Consider the following 18,275-nt stretch of genomic DNA (forward strand, 5'->3'; position numbering starts at 1 on the left):
AATTTAAGTAGGACTTCTGCTTTGACTTCAGCTTTAAAAGAGGCAGTAAAAATTTATTGCCATTATCTTTTAGGGAATTCTGCCCTCTTCCAAATGATGTATAATAAACAATTAATTTTGGAGCTACGGCAAATAAGAGTTACTTTGTTTGTTAATGTTGTGGTCTCTCCATTTGAGTGTTGGATAAAAAAATAGTGGGCGGGGCTTGTTTGCTTGCAAACTAGGAAGCCCCTTTATAGATGTACACTTCCCTTGGTCGCGCAACTTTCTCCTACACGACTCTGTTACAAGCCGACAACAGCGCGTGCTTCGATTTTAGGAATATAAGCTTTTTCTGTTCTCCACTACGCTCGTTTTTAATGCTGCGTGGGTAACATTTTCGTGTCGCTGAAATTGCTTAGCTTTTACTCTGCTAACAGTCACCAGAGGCTCTCACTGACTAAATACCGTTTTAAACATTACCTCAATGGTTTTTATAAGATCAGGGCGCTGATATTTGGAAATGTATCAATGCACGAACCATACTTACGATGTTTGTGATATTGATGATGGGCGAGATGCACCTTTCTGTCCGCACGGTACGTCTGGAATGACACCATTAATTTTTTGTACAAATGAAATGACACGTTGTTGGCAAATGGTTTGATTTAAATTAGGGTCTAAAACTCGTACAAGTAACAAAAATTCTGTATTTTGGGATTAAGCAACCAGAGATATTGTAGATGAAGTGGACAGTATATTAGTTCATGCATACATACTTATTCCATATTATTACCATCGGTTGTAAATTACTCTTGCATTGTTGTGTTATTCTCTCATCATTCATTGTTTTTGAGAGTATGTACATGTTATATTGTTGACTATGTATATACTGGGGCAGTTTTTTATACTGTAATCAATTATATATTTATATATATGTTGTTTACAAAATACATCCAACTCTGGCTATTATTATTATATATATGTATTTTAGATGTTAGCTCCATCTTCCGGACTGTAAGTGATACTACGTTCGCAATTTTGTCTTAGAGTAGTTTTGTACACAATCTAAGCAACTCATTCCAAACTCTCTCTTCTCTCTACAAGGACATGTAATCTGAATGCACCAGCAGACTAGTGTTAAATAAACTACATTTATGCACATAATCAGGTAGCTGGCCCATTTGCACTAGCAGGATTTCTCAGCTCATTGCACCTTTAGCTGACATAGCACCAGTGGCTGACATTGCACCAGCACTAGTTTGCCCCAGCTCAACTTTGCTAAATCACTCAGCTCGCCTGATATATTGCTTATGATGATGATAAATATGATCAAACCAATGACTCTAGTAAGTTTTTATGAAGTAAAGATCATAGTCTGGCGAGAGTACCAAACCGCCCTCTTTGAAACAAAGTTTTCAGCCCCTTATTTATTAGAGGTATACAAGCTGTATAAACCAGATCTACAATAGCTATCAATTGGTAACCAAAATTGATATTTTTATGTGTAACCAAAGGGCAAGCTGATGACCAGAAAGTAGCAAAGCATCTATTGATACTCAACTTCTATTAATCTGGCAAACCTAGGTGTAATTTGTTAGTGTTCCGCCTATCGATACTTGGCTTTTCTAACAGTATTCCAATTCTACTATTGGATTAGAGATGCAAAGTGTAACATTCTAATTTATCGCATTAAACTAACCTTTTTTTAGTTCACAACTGCAATATGTGTTTCAGCATAACAACAGAGTATTTTAGAGCTTACCCTAGTACCCGATTAAAGCACTGTGCAGAATATCACAGAGTAGCAGACTTGCGCGCTTGGTGAGTGCTGTTTCTCTGGTTGCAGGTCCAACATTGTTGTTTTCTCGGATGAACACAGACAGCGGTGAGCTAGAGAAATTTTATGCATGTGCTGTGTGTCGAAGCAAGAAAGATTGCAATTTCTATCAGTTGTTTAAAACGAAGGAAACTGAGGAGAAGAAACTCATCAGGAGAGAAATATACAACCAGTTTAACCACTCTAGCAAGCATTTTAAGACCTTTACTGGAATGTAAGTTTCATGAGATCATTTGAGTTAATTGTGTTCCATTTTTCTCCAATCTTTATTTAACTTTGCTAAAATTATTTATTTGCTGTTTTACATGTATTTATTTAAAGTAAATTATATAGAAAGGTGTCAAAAGTACACAACCTTAATTTTAGTGTTGTGAGATCCAACTTTGTGTGTCTAGTTGTTTGTAATTGTGTAGTTGTGGGTATGCCCTGCTTATAGTTGATTGGTTTGCACATCATTTCACTTACCTACTTGGCCTACTTTGATATCCTTTGGCAAAGTCATCATTATACACTAAATACTTTATATGTTTGTTGACAAAGTACTGATGCATTTTTCGCCGTTATGTGTGGTGTATGTATGGTTTTTAATGGTAAGGCGTTCATATTTTGGCCTGGTAACTTTTGTACTTGTTGCAGAATTGGGAATGTGTAAAATCATTGCTATGTTATGTTAAGTGTGTACGTGACAACATAGTACACAAGTTGTCTTCACACCGAATAGTAAAATGTTTTAGATTCAGCATACTTTATGGACTCGTATGTTATTGCATGATTCAAATCATTGTGAATAGATTGTGAAGGTTTGTAGCCAAGTTGCTTATGCGGAATTATCTTTTCCTTGAGATAAATGGTTATTTTTTATATATAAATTTATTGATGAACTTTAGCTAACCTTTGATAATCTGTAGAGGTACTATCTTTTTTGCTGGTATGTTTTGGGAAAACTATTAGAGGTCGTGCAGACTGGGTTCAGTGGTTAGTGTGCCAACTTAGGATCAGGAGGTCGGTGGTTGGAGTCACTCAGGGTTCATTCGGGGTTTTAGAAAAGGCATGCAACCACAATTACTCATGTGCCAAATTTCATTAGCAAATGGTCGCAATAAATTCTATACCAGGAGGAAGACCATTTGCAGTGGGGACCCTTAATAGAAAAAGCTGAAAGAATAAAATTATTTTATTATGAGTGATCATAGCATTTGAATTTTTATTGTGAGAAATCAGATCGTAGCTTGCGTATTTTTGGTGAAAAAGAACAGTATACATATGATTATTATAAGAGTTCATGCTTTGCGCATTGTTACAAAGCAATCATATGGCGTGGAGTTAAGTACAAGATAATCACATTTGCAGTGAGTCTACTTCGGTGCTATTTTGTATGGATTGTGGTGTGATTATTCCTAACGATCTCTGCACCAACAAGTCACATCCTTACCAATACAAAGAGCTTTCCACAGAAGAATTCCACTACCCCTCAAGGTGGCTCAGGCCTAAAGAATCCAACCAAACTAACGCTGTAAGTTTAACCAGCCTGTAAATTTCTTATCTCATTATATGTGCGTATCACCTCATAACTGGCCTCTTCCTGTTACCTTAGCACCGATATTGTTCTGTTAAACGTTTTCAACCGCTAGTTTTATTGGTTGATGTTTAGATCTGAAGTGTGGTGCTTTTTAATAAAGCTCCAGTAATAAAAATATAAAATCATGCAAAGCATATCATTAGCTATAAGCTTGCTCTAGCTGTTGTATTTTGCATTCAGATTTGCATTTATAAATCACATATTTGGGGAGCAGTGCATGATATTTTTGTGACCGTTGAAGTTGTGAGAGAGAGAGGGAAGGAAGGAGAGAGGGGGAGAGGGAGGAACTTTTAATAGGGTGGGAATTCTTCACATTTGGTCACATGCAGAATATTTCACCTAACCATGCTGTCTAAAGGTCTAGATAAATCTCAGTTACTTACAGTTTGGGTGACCTATAGCTGTACTGTATGTGATAGCATAATAAACACTGCATTTATCTGAATAAAAAACTCTATTTTTCATAATGCATTATTTAGAAGAATATTCAATTAGTGCTTTTGAACATTGATATTCAACAAAAGATTTATTTGTACCTTTTTTGGCCAATATGATAGACTGCTTTAAACTTGTTTATTAACGGGTACATCTAATAGTAACCTTTACGCAGCTGTAAAAACTAGGGATGTTTGTAATAGACTTGTTTCTCAGACTTTACCTCACTTCAGACCATAATACTAAATTTATTAATAGTTAACTAGTTTGTTATCTAGTCTCAAGCTGTCTTATATTACTTTTTAAAGTGGCGCGCAGAGCTGTCACGTTAATTTGTTTTCGTCTACTACTGTTTGCTACAATTTTCTATTTTGTAATTTTACTAACTTGTATGAAGATTGCGTTTTACTTGAAAAGGGACAATAAAATCGTGAACAGGCTGCACTCTGTCATACTTAGCTATTGCTTTAGCGTGTCACTTCATAATACTCTATTCTCAGCTATGTGCTCGATCCCTGCGTGCATATTCATTACATTATCCCTATACCTATTACATTGTCTATATAGCTGTTACATTGTCTATATAGCCATTACACTGTCTAAAAAGCTGTTACATTGTCTATATAACTGTTACATTGTCTATATAGCTGTTACATTGTCTATATAACTGTTACATTGTCTATAAAGCTGTTACATTGTCTATATAGCTGTTAAATTGTCTATATAGCTGTTACATTGTCTATATATTTGTTACATTGTCTATATATTTGTTACATTGTTTATATAGCTGTTAAATTGTCTATATATTTGTTACATTGTCTATATATTTGTTACATTGTCTATATATTTGTTACATTGTCTATATGACTGTTAAATTGTCTATAAAGCTGTTAAATTGTCTATATAGCTGTTAAATTGTCTATATATTTGTTACATTGTCTATATATTTGTTACATTGTCTATATAGCTGTTGCATTGTCTATATAGCTGTTAAATTGCCTATATAGCTGCTATATTGTCTATATAGCTGTTACATTGTCTATATAGCTGTTAAATTGTCTATATAGCTGTTAAATTGTCTATATATTTGTTACATTGTCTATATATTTGTTACATTGTCTATATAGCTGTTGCATTGTCTATATAGCTGTTAAATTGCCTATATAGCTGTTATATTGTCTATATAGCTGTTACATTGTCTATATAGCTGTTAAATGGTCTATATAGCCGTTACACTGTCTATAAAGCAGTTACACTGTCTATATAGCTGTTACATTGTATATATAGCTGTTACATTGTTTTAGCAATATTTCTTCTCACCAGAGGTAATAGAATTTCTAGGTGCTATCATCCTTCAAAACAATGCAGACAGAGTTCTGTGTGTCGGAGTACCGTCAGTTCATGAGCATGTTAAACGTGATGCAACGATGACAGGCCTGTCCAGCTTTCTTCTCGACTTAGACGTCAGACTGGTAACAGGAGTTTTTTTCCTTTCAACTGCATACCTACATACATGTGCATAATATCATGCTCTCACTCAGATTTGGCAGGCAATACGGTATGTGATTTGTAAATCATTAATTGTAGGACAGTGCCCAAGTCTGAGCTAGAATTCCCAATTTCTAAGGTGAAACTTTAAACTTGTCAGATACATATTGACTACATACATACTCTACCCACTCATACATACTCTACCTACTCATACATACTCTACCTACTCATATATACTCTACCTACTCATATATACTCTACCTACTCATACATACTCTACCTACTCATACATACTCTACCCACTCATACATACTCTACCCACTCATACATACTCTACCCACTCATACATACTCTACCCACTCATACATACTCTACCCACTCATGCATACTCTACCCACTCATACATACTCTACCTACTCATACATACCAACCCTACTGTAGTCAGCAACATTACTGTAGCTGTATATAGAGCTGAATATAGGCTTTTTTTTAGTAACAAAACTATTTGCTAAATTATGTGTTAATGTGATAGCAGACCAATGTAATAACAATATAAAATGGCAGAGTTAATTGCAGGTTCTTACCAGGTGGTTCAGTTGTATGAGGGAGAAACCCACTTCAACTTGTGGGGTCCCACCACTTTCCTCTGACTTGGCTACCGAGTTCTTTTGGTAGGTTCTGAATAAATCTCCATAAAGGACATCTTCATGGTATAATGGTGCTAAAATATTACGCATTAGCTTTATTTCTTTGTAAAAATAATAGCTCAAAATTGCTGTTCAAACTGAGGAACTGAAGCTAAAAACAAGTGACTGAGGCTAAATTAAGAGCTGGTTTACTTGTTAAAACAAAAAATTATGTTGAAAAATAGTTTTGCATTCTATATATCCAAGTACAGTTTGTTGCTAACCATACATTGTCATTGTAAAATTTTATAGTGCAGTACAACAGGGTTAGCATGTTTTATCTAAATGCTGAACGACTCAGAAGATTCTAGAACACTTGACTAAGAAGTAGCTGTGGCATCGATACAGCCACACAAATAATACTAGCTGTAGTGAAACCGCTATGGTATAATAGATATACATGTATGTGACAGCAGTGATGTGACAGCTATAATAGGTGATGCTGTGGTGCACTGTTAGCTGCGATGCAACAGCTATAGCGTGGTCGCTATGCTTTGACAGCAAGGGTCAAATCTAAGACAGCAAGGATCAAATTTAAATAGCGCTACACAGCAAAATTTTCAGCAAATATTTCCATGCTGGAAACGTTACTCTTTTCTTCAACTGAAGCCTCTGGAGGTAAAACTGGTGGTGCAGATGGTTCTGGGACAGGTGCTTCATCTTGTTAAATGGTTTTGGTATCACAATAGGTTTTCACCTTACGTACAAAACACATTTCTAGTTCGGCTTCAAGGCTTTTAAGAGCAACAAGTTCTCCTGTAATAATATTTAATTACATTTGTTGTCCAATCAATTCAGTTGCAGTTATCAGCTCAAAATGGAATAAGTTACCAGCTCAAATTAATCAAGCAAATGAAGTCTTCCAGCTCATAAAACTTACCATGGTATTTTTTACATGTTTTAAAACTTAAATTTAAGCAGATGGTCTTAAGGATTGTGCATCAGTCATACACGACCAAGAAGACAGGCCGCCTCAGCTTGTATGCAAGTGCTACGAAAACTTTAAACAGTTTGTCAATGCATTGAAGAAATTACCTGCGGTTGCCAGACAATTAATAATCAAAATATCGAAACTAACTTGAATATGGTGCATAGTAAATGAAAATTAATCTTACCGTTGCGCTCACTAGTGCTTGCTTGAAAAAGACCTATGAGAAAGTAGAGAAGGCAGAGGTCCCTCGGCGACAATTGCTCCATCGTGAACAACATTACTTGACGGACAGACAGGGAATAATGGCTGAAATAATGAAGTGGTGAGAGGGGCAACCGACGGTCTTTCGTGATCAATAGCTTGCTAATCCATCGCGCAACCATGCCTTCAGGCATATATCAATAACTCCAACGTATTAATTGAATAAGAAAAAACTACATATCCGCTGTTATGTATTATTTGTATAGCTCACGGCGCAGTCAAAGATTTGGCGCATATTGATACTGCAAAGCTGTGATGAACACAAGTACCTCATCATACAGTTGATGTGTTCTGATTACCGTAGCACAACTTTCTTTGAATTCATCCGATGGTACTAGAGGTTGAAGGAAAAAAGTTTAGATAAATTTGTTATAATACTTTTGATCACAGGAAGTATTGAGGTACTTTACATCAAACACAAATAGCAGGCAATAATATACGCAAATGGTCAAAGGCAAGAGGAGAATTGAGAGCCAAAACATTATTAATATATAAATTTGTTTATTATAATATAATATAGACTGTCAGTATAGTAGAAGACATTGGCAAAATACTATGAGAATATTGTATATCCCTCGTACCAGAGATTGGGTGCTGTAATGAACTAGAACGGCAAATATAGTGCTCAGTTAGATTGTTAAAATATAAACCAGATGACTTGAGATTCCACAATGATAGCCAACTCCATCCATGCAATCCGGTATTAATATCCATTCAAAAGAGCAAAAATCCTGTTGAGAGAACTTTTTAACCTTTTCCAAACCTTAATACAAGTACTTTTTACAAAAAATCAAAGGCTGAAACTGCTGATAAACAAAAACTTGAAAACTTTGCTAATGCAACTGGCCATTACTTGAGCTTTTGCAATGCTGCAGTAAAAAGGTTAGACAACTCTTTCTTCTTGGCTTTGCTGAGCTTTGTCATGTCAATATTCTCTATAGCCTAAAGACAAAGAACAAAAGCCATATTACTCATTTGTAGGGAATAGTTCAACATTTTTAACCAAAAAGACAAAAATACGTATGTACAACTGTGATTAAGAAACATCAATCTAAGTCTAATCTTACACCAGAGTAAACATCAAATAGCTATAGACAGCTGACACCGCCAATTTATATACAGCGATGTCACCAAAATCAACATACATATGTATATACAACTATGTATTCATATATATATATATCATAATATACTACATAAAAAGTACTTGGCTCTTAGTCAATTCTTCACAGATTTGTTTTAAACAGGTATAGATCTGCTCCCATCAGGTGATAACTCTGATGAGAGCAGATCTACAGTATATCTTTTAGAAACAAATTTGTGATGGATTGAGTAACAGCCAAGTACTCTTTAGATTTTATTTTATAGTATAATTCACTCTACAAATAGTGTATTAACTGCTCTTTCATTATTATTCTTTACGAAATTAGTCTTTCTAACCATTATATACAAATATATATAAAGGTATATGTACATGTATATAAGTATGTATATATACATTCAACACTTGATGTCAGTTGTATCTGCCACCCTGAACACTCGAATACATTGAGCCTATGAGTTAACAGGTCAAAAATCAGTCATTGGGTTATAAGGAGCTGGAAACCGCAAAGTTAAAGGTTGACTTGCAACAGAATTTTCATTACAGTTATTTGGTATCAAAATATTTACCATGTCCTACTCTGCTGTCTTGTAGGTGCAAAATTCGTGAAAATGTGATTACAAGCGCTTAAAAGCTCCAATACGAAGAGTTAATCGCAGCCATCACAAAACCGTCGTAAATTAGAATCTCTTTCCGAAATGGCTCAAATGGGCGGTAGTTGTACAAGATGGTTTCTGTTTACACTTTCAAGCAACCCCATTCGTCGAAATACTTTCACAAATATACTTCGCGCCTTCAATAAAACCATGTCTATTGTTCTTACGCGTCTATTTTATCATCATTGTAATGCTGTCACTTTCAGCACTGATATCTTATAACCTACCGTGAAAATTCGTTCAATGTTTTAACCTTAGCTCGAAGGAGTACATATCATTGTCTGATAAACATGATGAGCCTGTTGGTCACTTGTGATAATCAAAAAATGCTGCAGAAATTATTTGCGAAGTATGGGTCACATGATCAGATTACGACTAGACGATTAGACCAAGCCGAAACAAAACTGTAAAATAGCGAGCATTTATATTTGATACAGGGTCTTCGGTAAAACCCGAAGTGTTTGTCATAAACTAGCGCTATGATAAGTTTTATATTGAGCCTTTTATTGGCCTTCAATTTACGTGAGAACATCACGTGTCAAAACAATAACCAAATCTAATGACTACGTCAGAGAAATAAACTGATTCCGCTCTACGGCGGTTTCGTGATGGCGGCGGTTAACTGTTCGTTTTTGAGCTTTTAAGAGCTTGTAATCATATTTCCACATATTTTGCACCTACAACACAGCAGAGTAAGACATGGTGAATCTTTTGATACCAAATAACTGTAATGTGAATTTTGTTGCAAGTCAACCTTGAGGACTCACTAGGTCAGTTATTAGATTATAAGGAACTGGAGAAAACAAAGCTAAGACTCACTAAGTAAGTTATTAGGTTATAAGGAGCTGGAGACAGCAAAGTTAAGACCATAGAGTTATCTCCTCCTAGAGTGATAACAACACGAGCATTTCGGGTGCCAACAAGGAGCATTTAGGCCACGCCCCTTTTTTGTGCTAGTCAGTCGTAGTGATTGACTAGATCAATAACATCAGCCATGAGAATGGTTAAACAAGGATCATGAATTTCCAGTTAAGATAGTAATTAATGCTCATATTAAAGAAATGATGATTATAATAGTTTATTACTCTAATATATGCTTATTATTTAAAGCAATTCAATACCTACCAGGGATCGCTAAACATATTATGGAAATGTTTAGTTTTCTATATCCATTTCCATAAACATAAATATTTCCACAATTTTATGGAAATGGATATGGAAATTTTATTTTAGAAATATGGAAATGGTATGGAAATAATATAAATATGATTTATGGAAATGTTATGGAAATAATATGAAAATGAAATAGAGAAATGTTATGGAAATGGAAATAATATGGAAATGAATTATGGAAATAGAAATAATATGGAGATTAATTATGGAAATGGTATGGAAATAATATGGAAATGAATTATGGAAATAATATGGAAATAAAGTAGGGAAATGTTATGGAAATGGAAACAATATGGAAATGAATTATGGAAATGGAAATAATGTGGAAATGAATTATGGAAATGGAAATTGTGACATACACGTAATCCCGGATACCTACATGACTTGCAAAGGCACTGAATAGATAGTGTTAAGTAAGTGAGTTAATGCAATCAGTTACTCATAGGTAAGATAGATAGTCAGTCATACTGGGGTTGTATTTCATTAGTGTGATGGGAAGCTAATCGACTGCCATCAACTATGAACTGTACTACCCGGCGTTGCCCGAGTAATAAAAAAGTCTTTGGACAGAAAATCTATTTTTATATAACATTTACCATTCTAACTTTTAAACTTCATATCATGAGAAAATATTTTGAAGCAGTTCAAATGAATTAAGAGGAAAAAGAAAACAACTGTAAAGGTTTTCAAGCTTTTTCAAACAACTACAACTTTTAGATTTCATATCATGAAAGAGGTGTTTTGTTGAAATAAATTAGGAAGAAAAATAAAACTGTAAATGTGTTTAAATGTAAAATAATTAGCAAGTAATGGCTAAATATAATCTGTTTAGCTATGATTACAATAAAAAATTATTTAATAAATAAAGTAATAAAAAAGTCTATTTTATTTTTATATAATTTAGTATAATTAAGTAAAATTTATTTTTATTTAACATATAACAACATTTGCCACTCTAACTTTCAAACTTTTTGCTTGCTTACATCAAGCAAAGATGTCCACTAACTAGTGGACATCTTTGCTTCAAGCTAGTCTATGTATTTGATTGATATGTATTGAAATCTAATATTACATGCAAGGGCTGTTTGTGGACTGTGGTGTCAATGAATCACTCTATATCCCCATACAATTTCAATACATTCAGTTGATGGCAGTCTATTAGCTTCCCATCACACCAATGTAATACAACCCCAGTATGACTATCTATCTTATCTATGAGTAACCAATGATATACAGCCCCCATGTGTGGGGACTGTATATCATTGGAGCAACTGATTGCATTAACTCACTTGCTTAACACTATCTATTCATTGCCTTTGCAAGGCAAGTAGGTATTGAACTGCTTTAAATAATAAGAATATATTAGAGTAATAAACTATAATCATCATTTCTTTAATATGAGCAATAATTACTATCTTAACTGTGAAAATTCATGATCATTCTCATGGCTGATGTTATTGTTCTGTCAATCACTACGATTGACTAGCACAAAAAAGGGGCGTGGCCTAAATGCTCCTTGTTGGCACCGGAAACGCTCGTGTTGTTGAAGGCACAGTTATCACTCTAGGGAGGAGATAACTCTATGGTCCCATGGTATAGCATTCTCATTACACAATGCAGTTGCAGAAACGATGGAGTACTAGTCCCGCAGGAACTGTCATGGAAGAAAAGATGGATCGAGCACACATCGGTACATATTGCACAGCCTGTCGTCAGGCCTGTATTCACTGGTTACAAGTTGGGGCGGCTAATGTTAGGCGACTAGTTATGAACACCTGGGAGTGTGAAGGGGGGTGTAAACCCCCAACAGGTTTCTCTTATGTAGGGCCTCAGCCTATGTAGGGCCTCTCATGTGAAGTTTTAAAAATTCTTATCAGAAAGTATCAACATATTTCTATTTTTTGAGATTTATTTTGTTTTAGGTGATGTGACTGACGAGACGTTTTTAAATTAAAATAGGCAAAACTTGACCGCAGTTAAAACGCTCAGAAAAAAGACATCTTTTTCTTTTGAGCGTATTGGGTTATAAGGAACTGGAGACAGCAGAGTTAAGACTCACTGAGTCAGTTATTGGGTTATAAGGAACTGGAGACAGCAGAGTTAAGACTCACTGAGTCAGTTATTGGGTTATAAGGAACTGGAGACAGCAAAGTTAAGACTCACTAAGAGTCAATGTAAATTGCTTTTCTTGCTCAACATTGTTTCATAACAGAAAGTTGTTATCTGGTCAGACCTGGCCACTGAGAGATATTCCAGAAGGCTTGCCTGTGGCAACCTTAAGAAGTCTTTTGTCAAACAGAGGAGTCTGCTGTGGAGTGGCCGTCCACATTGTATGCCTAGATATTGCTGGTGTAGCAAAGCCAGTTATTTTCTTCCTACAAGCAAACATAAATTTAATATTTAGAAGTTTTGGAAACGATTTCTCAGATAAGGTGAGATAAGTCGTGCATGCTAATTGGCCACGCAAGTACAACCTTTCAATTAGCATATGGAGATAAACTCACCCCTTTACCATGCGCTTCGTACCCTGCTTCCAATTATTTTCAACATTCTTAAGGATGTCACTGATGTCGGCACCTTCGACCTCAGAGACTCTCCTATCATCAAGTTGTAAAACCTTTCCTGTAGCAAAAAGTAACTGTTGCTTTTATCAAAGGTCTAGCGGTAAGCAATTCCAGTGTTCGCCTCTCATGCAAGATTACAAAACTTCGCCACGATTACTGGATATCTGTCACGTTTTAAAACAACAAAAACAGGTTGAGAAATCTAAAGGATTATCCTTAGACGCATATAGTCCTACACAGATCTCTAGAGGCTTAAATATATTCATCCATAAAGTCGCTTAAAGACCCTTAGGGTCTTCCATAGATTTTAAGGCCACTCAAAGAGTCATGCGTATGTTCAAAGAGTATCCATGAATCCTCAGAGTTATGCATAGACCAATAAGGCTGTGCATTAGGTTATTCATAAATGTTTAGGGCTGTTCATGGAGTTATCCATAGTAGCATACATTAAAAAATACTATGCTTCCAGTGACCATAGTAGGTTTCAAACAATCATAGCGAAGGGTTGATCATAGTCCAATGAACTTGCATGCCAGATGTAACCATAATTCACAAGGGAACACAAAAAAACTATTCAATTTTCAACGCACTCACGACTTTCAGAAGTGACTTTTATTACCATCCACAACATATTTTCTTTTACAGATGAGCATGATCAGCCATTTATGAATAACCCTCGGCTTTATAGACTATACAGTCTTTGAAAGGCACAACGGATCAGACTGGAACATGCCTTCAGGGAAAAAAATCTTTTTTACAGAACTATAAGTGAGCCACAATCTCGACTGTTTCTAAGCAGATGCAACACAAGTGAGTAACCTTATGAAAGAAAAAAAATTCGCATTTTTGATTTTTAGCTTAATAGGCAGTTTTTGTCATAAAAACCCGCCTGATATCTCCTCTTTTTAGCAAAGTATTATATTTAGCTGCAACATGCTTAAAGCTATTGATAATGACATACACACAACTAAAATGAGAAAATTGAATCGCAGCAATTTAACCAACTGTAGTTAGAAAGTAAATTTTAAAAATACCATAACGCAAATCTACTTATAAAACTAATAAAATTATACGTCTTTTTTCAGATACATGAGCGACACTTAAGATAAATTTTACTGCTGTTAAACTATGCATGAGAAGATAAGTTTTTATTAATTTGCGAACCAAGTATACAAATTTGTGTAAAGCAATAAAAAATTAACTCACTGAAAACTCCCTCATTTAAATATACATTCAAAATTTTAGCAATAAACGCTTCATCAACACAAAAATAATTTCTAGTCAAACAAGAAAGTTTGACTAGAAATTTCTAGGTAAGAAACAAGGAAGTTTAATAAATTAACTGGCAGAGCATGTAAGTGTTAAATGTAGCATAGAGAGACATCGAGGGCTTGAACAAGAAAAGTTAAATAACTCGGGACGAATACGTTTATACAGTATAACTGAAAAATTCTATTTTCTTTGGAGTATTTAAACAAGGCTTAATATAAATGTCACATGACAACTCAACATAACATGACAACTCCTGTTATTCCTTGAAACACCTGCATGTAAACATTCATTCATTTTGTGACTCGCTTAATATCTGGTCGTTGGCAAGCCTCTGAGCGATAGAAATAACAACGGCAGTAGTTGCAATAGAAGCACAACTGACCATTTATGCATTAGCTAGAGCAACAGCTGTTCTAGTTCCTTATATTAACCACTCCAAGAAACATGATAGGCGAAATGAGGAGGTAATACATACTTCGATATTCAGAGATGGGCATTGAAGCCTCCTCAGGAGTCAGCTGAACGAGGAGAGCTTTTCCGGCTAACTCTATCGACCTACACGTGGCCAGACAGTCGGCATCCAGCTCTTCCAAGTGTTGTTGCACTATAAAAGAAAGGAAAAGTTTAATAGTTGATAAAGATGCGAAAAAGGTCTTGTAAGAGGCACTCTAACCATTTAGGCAAAGTATTTTAAATAAGGACATAATATTGTATCTATGGGAAGTATGTGAAGAGTATAAGGTCTATCCTATAGGTATAATGTAGATTATAACAATGCATCTATGAATATGATATGTGACGTATAAGGTCTATAGGTATAATGTATATATTATAATAATGCATCTATGAATATGATATGTCAAGTATAAGGTCTATAGGTATAATGTATAGATTATAATGTTGCATCTATGAATATGATGTATAGAGTATAAGGTAGTGTCTATGAGTATAATATATAGATTGTAATAATAGCCTATAGCCAACAATCCACCTGTTCAAATATGAACTTACTTTCCTGATTAATCTGTTCTTTCAATGCTTTCAACTTGGCTGTACGTTGTCTCTGTGTAAGCTGTTTCCCTTCATCCCCTTCAGGCACAATCACCTCCTTAACCTTGCGTTTACCAACCCTCCTTTTGGGCATCTTCACTCAAGCCTAATATTGAACAATAAAAATTTTGAAAAAGCAAAAACAGTATGGGATGAATAAAACAAGATGAACTTTAGTTATCAAGCAAGTTGGGTCAATGGTTGAAAAATAGAACGCCACCCTTTAATTGAACGCCACCTCTATTTGACCGTCATTTTGACATTCTTTGAGCTTTACAAACCCATAATAGCAAATGATCAATAAAAAAGTATCCACAAAATGGTGCTAATTATGACCGGGTTAACTCATTAACAATTAATTCTCTCGGGCTGCTGTTTATATCGAAGTCGGTTTTCTAACTCCAAAGCTTAAGGTTTTCTTTAAAACTTTGAAAGCACTGCCATAGAAATAATTAGTAACTGTATCAGACTAATTGTAGTTCCTTGTCTAACATGGTCTTAATAAGTCGATGAATATGATGGAATTTGTACTAATATTTTGTTAATACTAAAAGTTTATAATTATTTTTGTGAAAGGTTTTTCAAATAAGAACGCGTAAAAGTTTTGCTCTGCTAAAAAATTGTTTGGACGCTAATATCGATTGGTTCAGAAGAAGTGTTGAGGTAAGCAGACACTGTGGAAGGTATTAAACAGCCAGAAAAAGACAATATGGTTCCGTACAAAAGCGACAATCAGAACGCAAACTGCCGAGCAAGCGATGCAAATATTTTCATCTTAAAAATTTTAATTTTTGTTTCTGCAAGTATTATGGTATGTTTCTGTCATTTGTTCTTGAGTATATATTTACCGTATATGATAGATTATTATTATTATACAACTTATAAACTTGCAGGTTTATAGCATACTATTCGATAGCATCATTGCGGTTATATAAACTTGGTTTACAACGGATTGACCCTAATAACTCCTCTTCTATTGCATAGGAAAAGCCAGTTCTGGCTGCAAACTGTAGCAAACACATCAATGAATGCAATGAGTTTTAGTGCACCATTATTAAATATAGTTATAAATTAAAAATACGCCCTCAAATTTAGAATGAAATAAAAAACAGAAAGGTCCAACAAATTGCCACGCGGGCTATAAGATAATCATAGGTTAATTGCTATGAACTAGTATGAATAGGTGTGAACTGGTAGAGATAATTCTCAGCTTCCTAATGCATATTTATTTAAAGATCTACAAGTTGGAGATAAGTTATAGCAGATTTATTGCATCCAAAAAGGGGGTTGATGTCACTCCACTCGAAGGAGAGTGCAAAATTTAGGCGACATTCGCTTTGCTCATTAAAATAAAAGGGTTAAATTATAGTTTTCCAAAATTCAGAGGAACTAGGACCTATTTGAAAAATACAATGCCACCCTCTATTTCAACGTCACCTCTAATAAAATGCCACTTAAGGGGAAGGATTGAAAAATAGAACGTCATGGCACCAAAATAGTGGTTTTACAGCACACTTGGGATACCTACTGATTAATGAAAATATTCAAGAGCAGCAAATGTGCTAACCAGCAACATGTGTTGTAGGTTCTCATGAATTGAATATAATCAACGATAGGCACATTGGGTTGTGAAATATCGCCTTATGAACTGAAATTTTATTTGCTGTTAGGCTGGATATCAGCGTACTCTCTACAAGACCAAATTAATTTGACATTTAATCCAGTAGGATAAAAAGAATCTGTATGGACATAATTGAAATTATTACATGAACTTGGTCCATCTGTTTATCTCATGCATTGATAGGAAGGCTTTCACACAACTCTATAATATTTAATACTTCAAATAATTCAACATGGAGGTATGAGATTCAAACTTGTGGCATAAATTATGAAACTGTGTATTTAGTGTCCTAACTGTGTGTCCTTTACACTTTCACGGAACGAAAATCTTTATAAACCACAAAGTTTATAATATGCACAAACAAATATCTTTGTCACGACCATGTTGATAACGTCTTTGACAAACAACATTAGGAATAGAAAAACCCACCAGTCTCTGTTATAGATTATAATGAGAATGTTAGTTACTTATTATATTTCTTTGAATAAAATAGTACCACTACTAGATGACACTAGGCTAATTATAATAATTTCACCAATTAGGCAATTATTTTATTGGGCAATTATTTTATTTTAGATTCTCGAAGGTGTGATAGAGTAAAGATTTTCTCTAAGGGAGTTGCCACCAATCTCCGAAATTTTTTAATGGCCTTTTACACATGTTTGCTAATATATAACAACAGGCAAAACATGTTATTCTGCTGTGATGCTTTCAATTATTCAAGTGTTCTTGCTATGTACTAAAACACAAAACTCTATATATAATTTATTAACTCTCTAAAAATGGTTCTTTGTCGGCTTCAACTAGGACTCCATTTATAAAGCTCCAAAAAGTCACCCTTCATTTCGGTATTTTTTTCCAAGCCTTTACTGCTAATTTGTGATAACTGAAAGTGGAAAATTTAGAGATTAGTAATTACAACTCTAAGAAATAGTGCACTGTAATGCTTAAACTTTTCAATTGCATTCATCTAAATGCATCGATCAAATAACATCAGCTGAGAAAGATTGGGCACATCAACAGCAAATAAGATAAAATCAGCTTTTGAGTAAAATTTTGTCACTTTCGACTTATATTTCACTATAAACAAATATATTAAATTTTCTATTAATGTTAAACAATAACATGTTATGAAACTGAGTCTTTTACATATAACCTCAAAATGTTAGATCATTTGAAATATTACTCTTCCTATACTGTAATAGGGTGAAATGCACATGCATATTTGGCAACAACCTACATAAACAACTATAGTCTCTGGCAGTCATTTGATGCTATAGTTTATATATAAAATGCTATTCTATTTCTACTTTCTACATGGCTAAATTTTTTAACCATTCACAATCGAACTTTGGAATAATTGTTTTCATTAAAAAGCAACGGTAAGTCAGCAACAACAGCACGTAATGCTGTTTATCAAAATGAGGTCAAACAAGATCATAAATGTTATTAAATGTAAAAGGTTCTGTTGCATAATATGGTATTAACTAATTGTTTCATATGAACATGGTTCAATAAGACTTCTGAGGCCTGGAATTGAGTGTGTGGAATAGGTAGGCTCAAATAAGCTTTTACAAAATTGATAAAAGCTGACTTTCTCTTAGGTACATTTTTGCCTGCATAGATAAATACTTT

General features: G+C 34.5%; 2 protein-coding genes across 2 annotated transcripts in view; one reads left to right on the top strand and one right to left on the bottom strand.

Moving 5' to 3' along the window:
* The first annotated feature begins 342 nt into the window (after positions 1 to 342).
* Positions 343 to 18,275, top strand: part of LOC137385915 (rRNA N6-adenosine-methyltransferase ZCCHC4-like) — a 50,179-nt gene continuing 32,246 nt past the window's right edge. Inside the window, exons 1-4 of the mRNA XM_068072527.1 lie at positions 343 to 578; positions 1,829 to 2,033; positions 3,170 to 3,332; positions 5,138 to 5,305. Of these exons, the coding sequence (XP_067928628.1) occupies positions 503 to 578; positions 1,829 to 2,033; positions 3,170 to 3,332; positions 5,138 to 5,305 (612 nt within the window). The 5' untranslated portion in view covers positions 343 to 502. The remainder of the gene's footprint in view (positions 579 to 1,828; positions 2,034 to 3,169; positions 3,333 to 5,137; positions 5,306 to 18,275) is intronic.
* LOC137385352 (uncharacterized) lies at positions 7,790 to 15,125 on the bottom strand. The gene is made up of 5 exons (XM_068071803.1): positions 14,981 to 15,125; positions 14,445 to 14,573; positions 12,638 to 12,755; positions 12,367 to 12,508; positions 7,790 to 8,144 (listed from the first exon to the last, which is right to left on the bottom strand). The coding sequence occupies exons 1-5, from the start codon at positions 15,111 to 15,113 to the stop codon at positions 8,052 to 8,054; spliced, it is 615 nt and encodes a 204-aa protein (XP_067927904.1). The 5' UTR covers positions 15,114 to 15,125; the 3' UTR covers positions 7,790 to 8,051.

The sequence above is a fragment of the Watersipora subatra genome, chromosome 1 (assembly GCF_963576615.1).
Source record: "Watersipora subatra chromosome 1, tzWatSuba1.1, whole genome shotgun sequence".
Lineage (NCBI taxonomy): Eukaryota > Metazoa > Bryozoa > Gymnolaemata > Cheilostomatida > Watersiporidae > Watersipora > Watersipora subatra.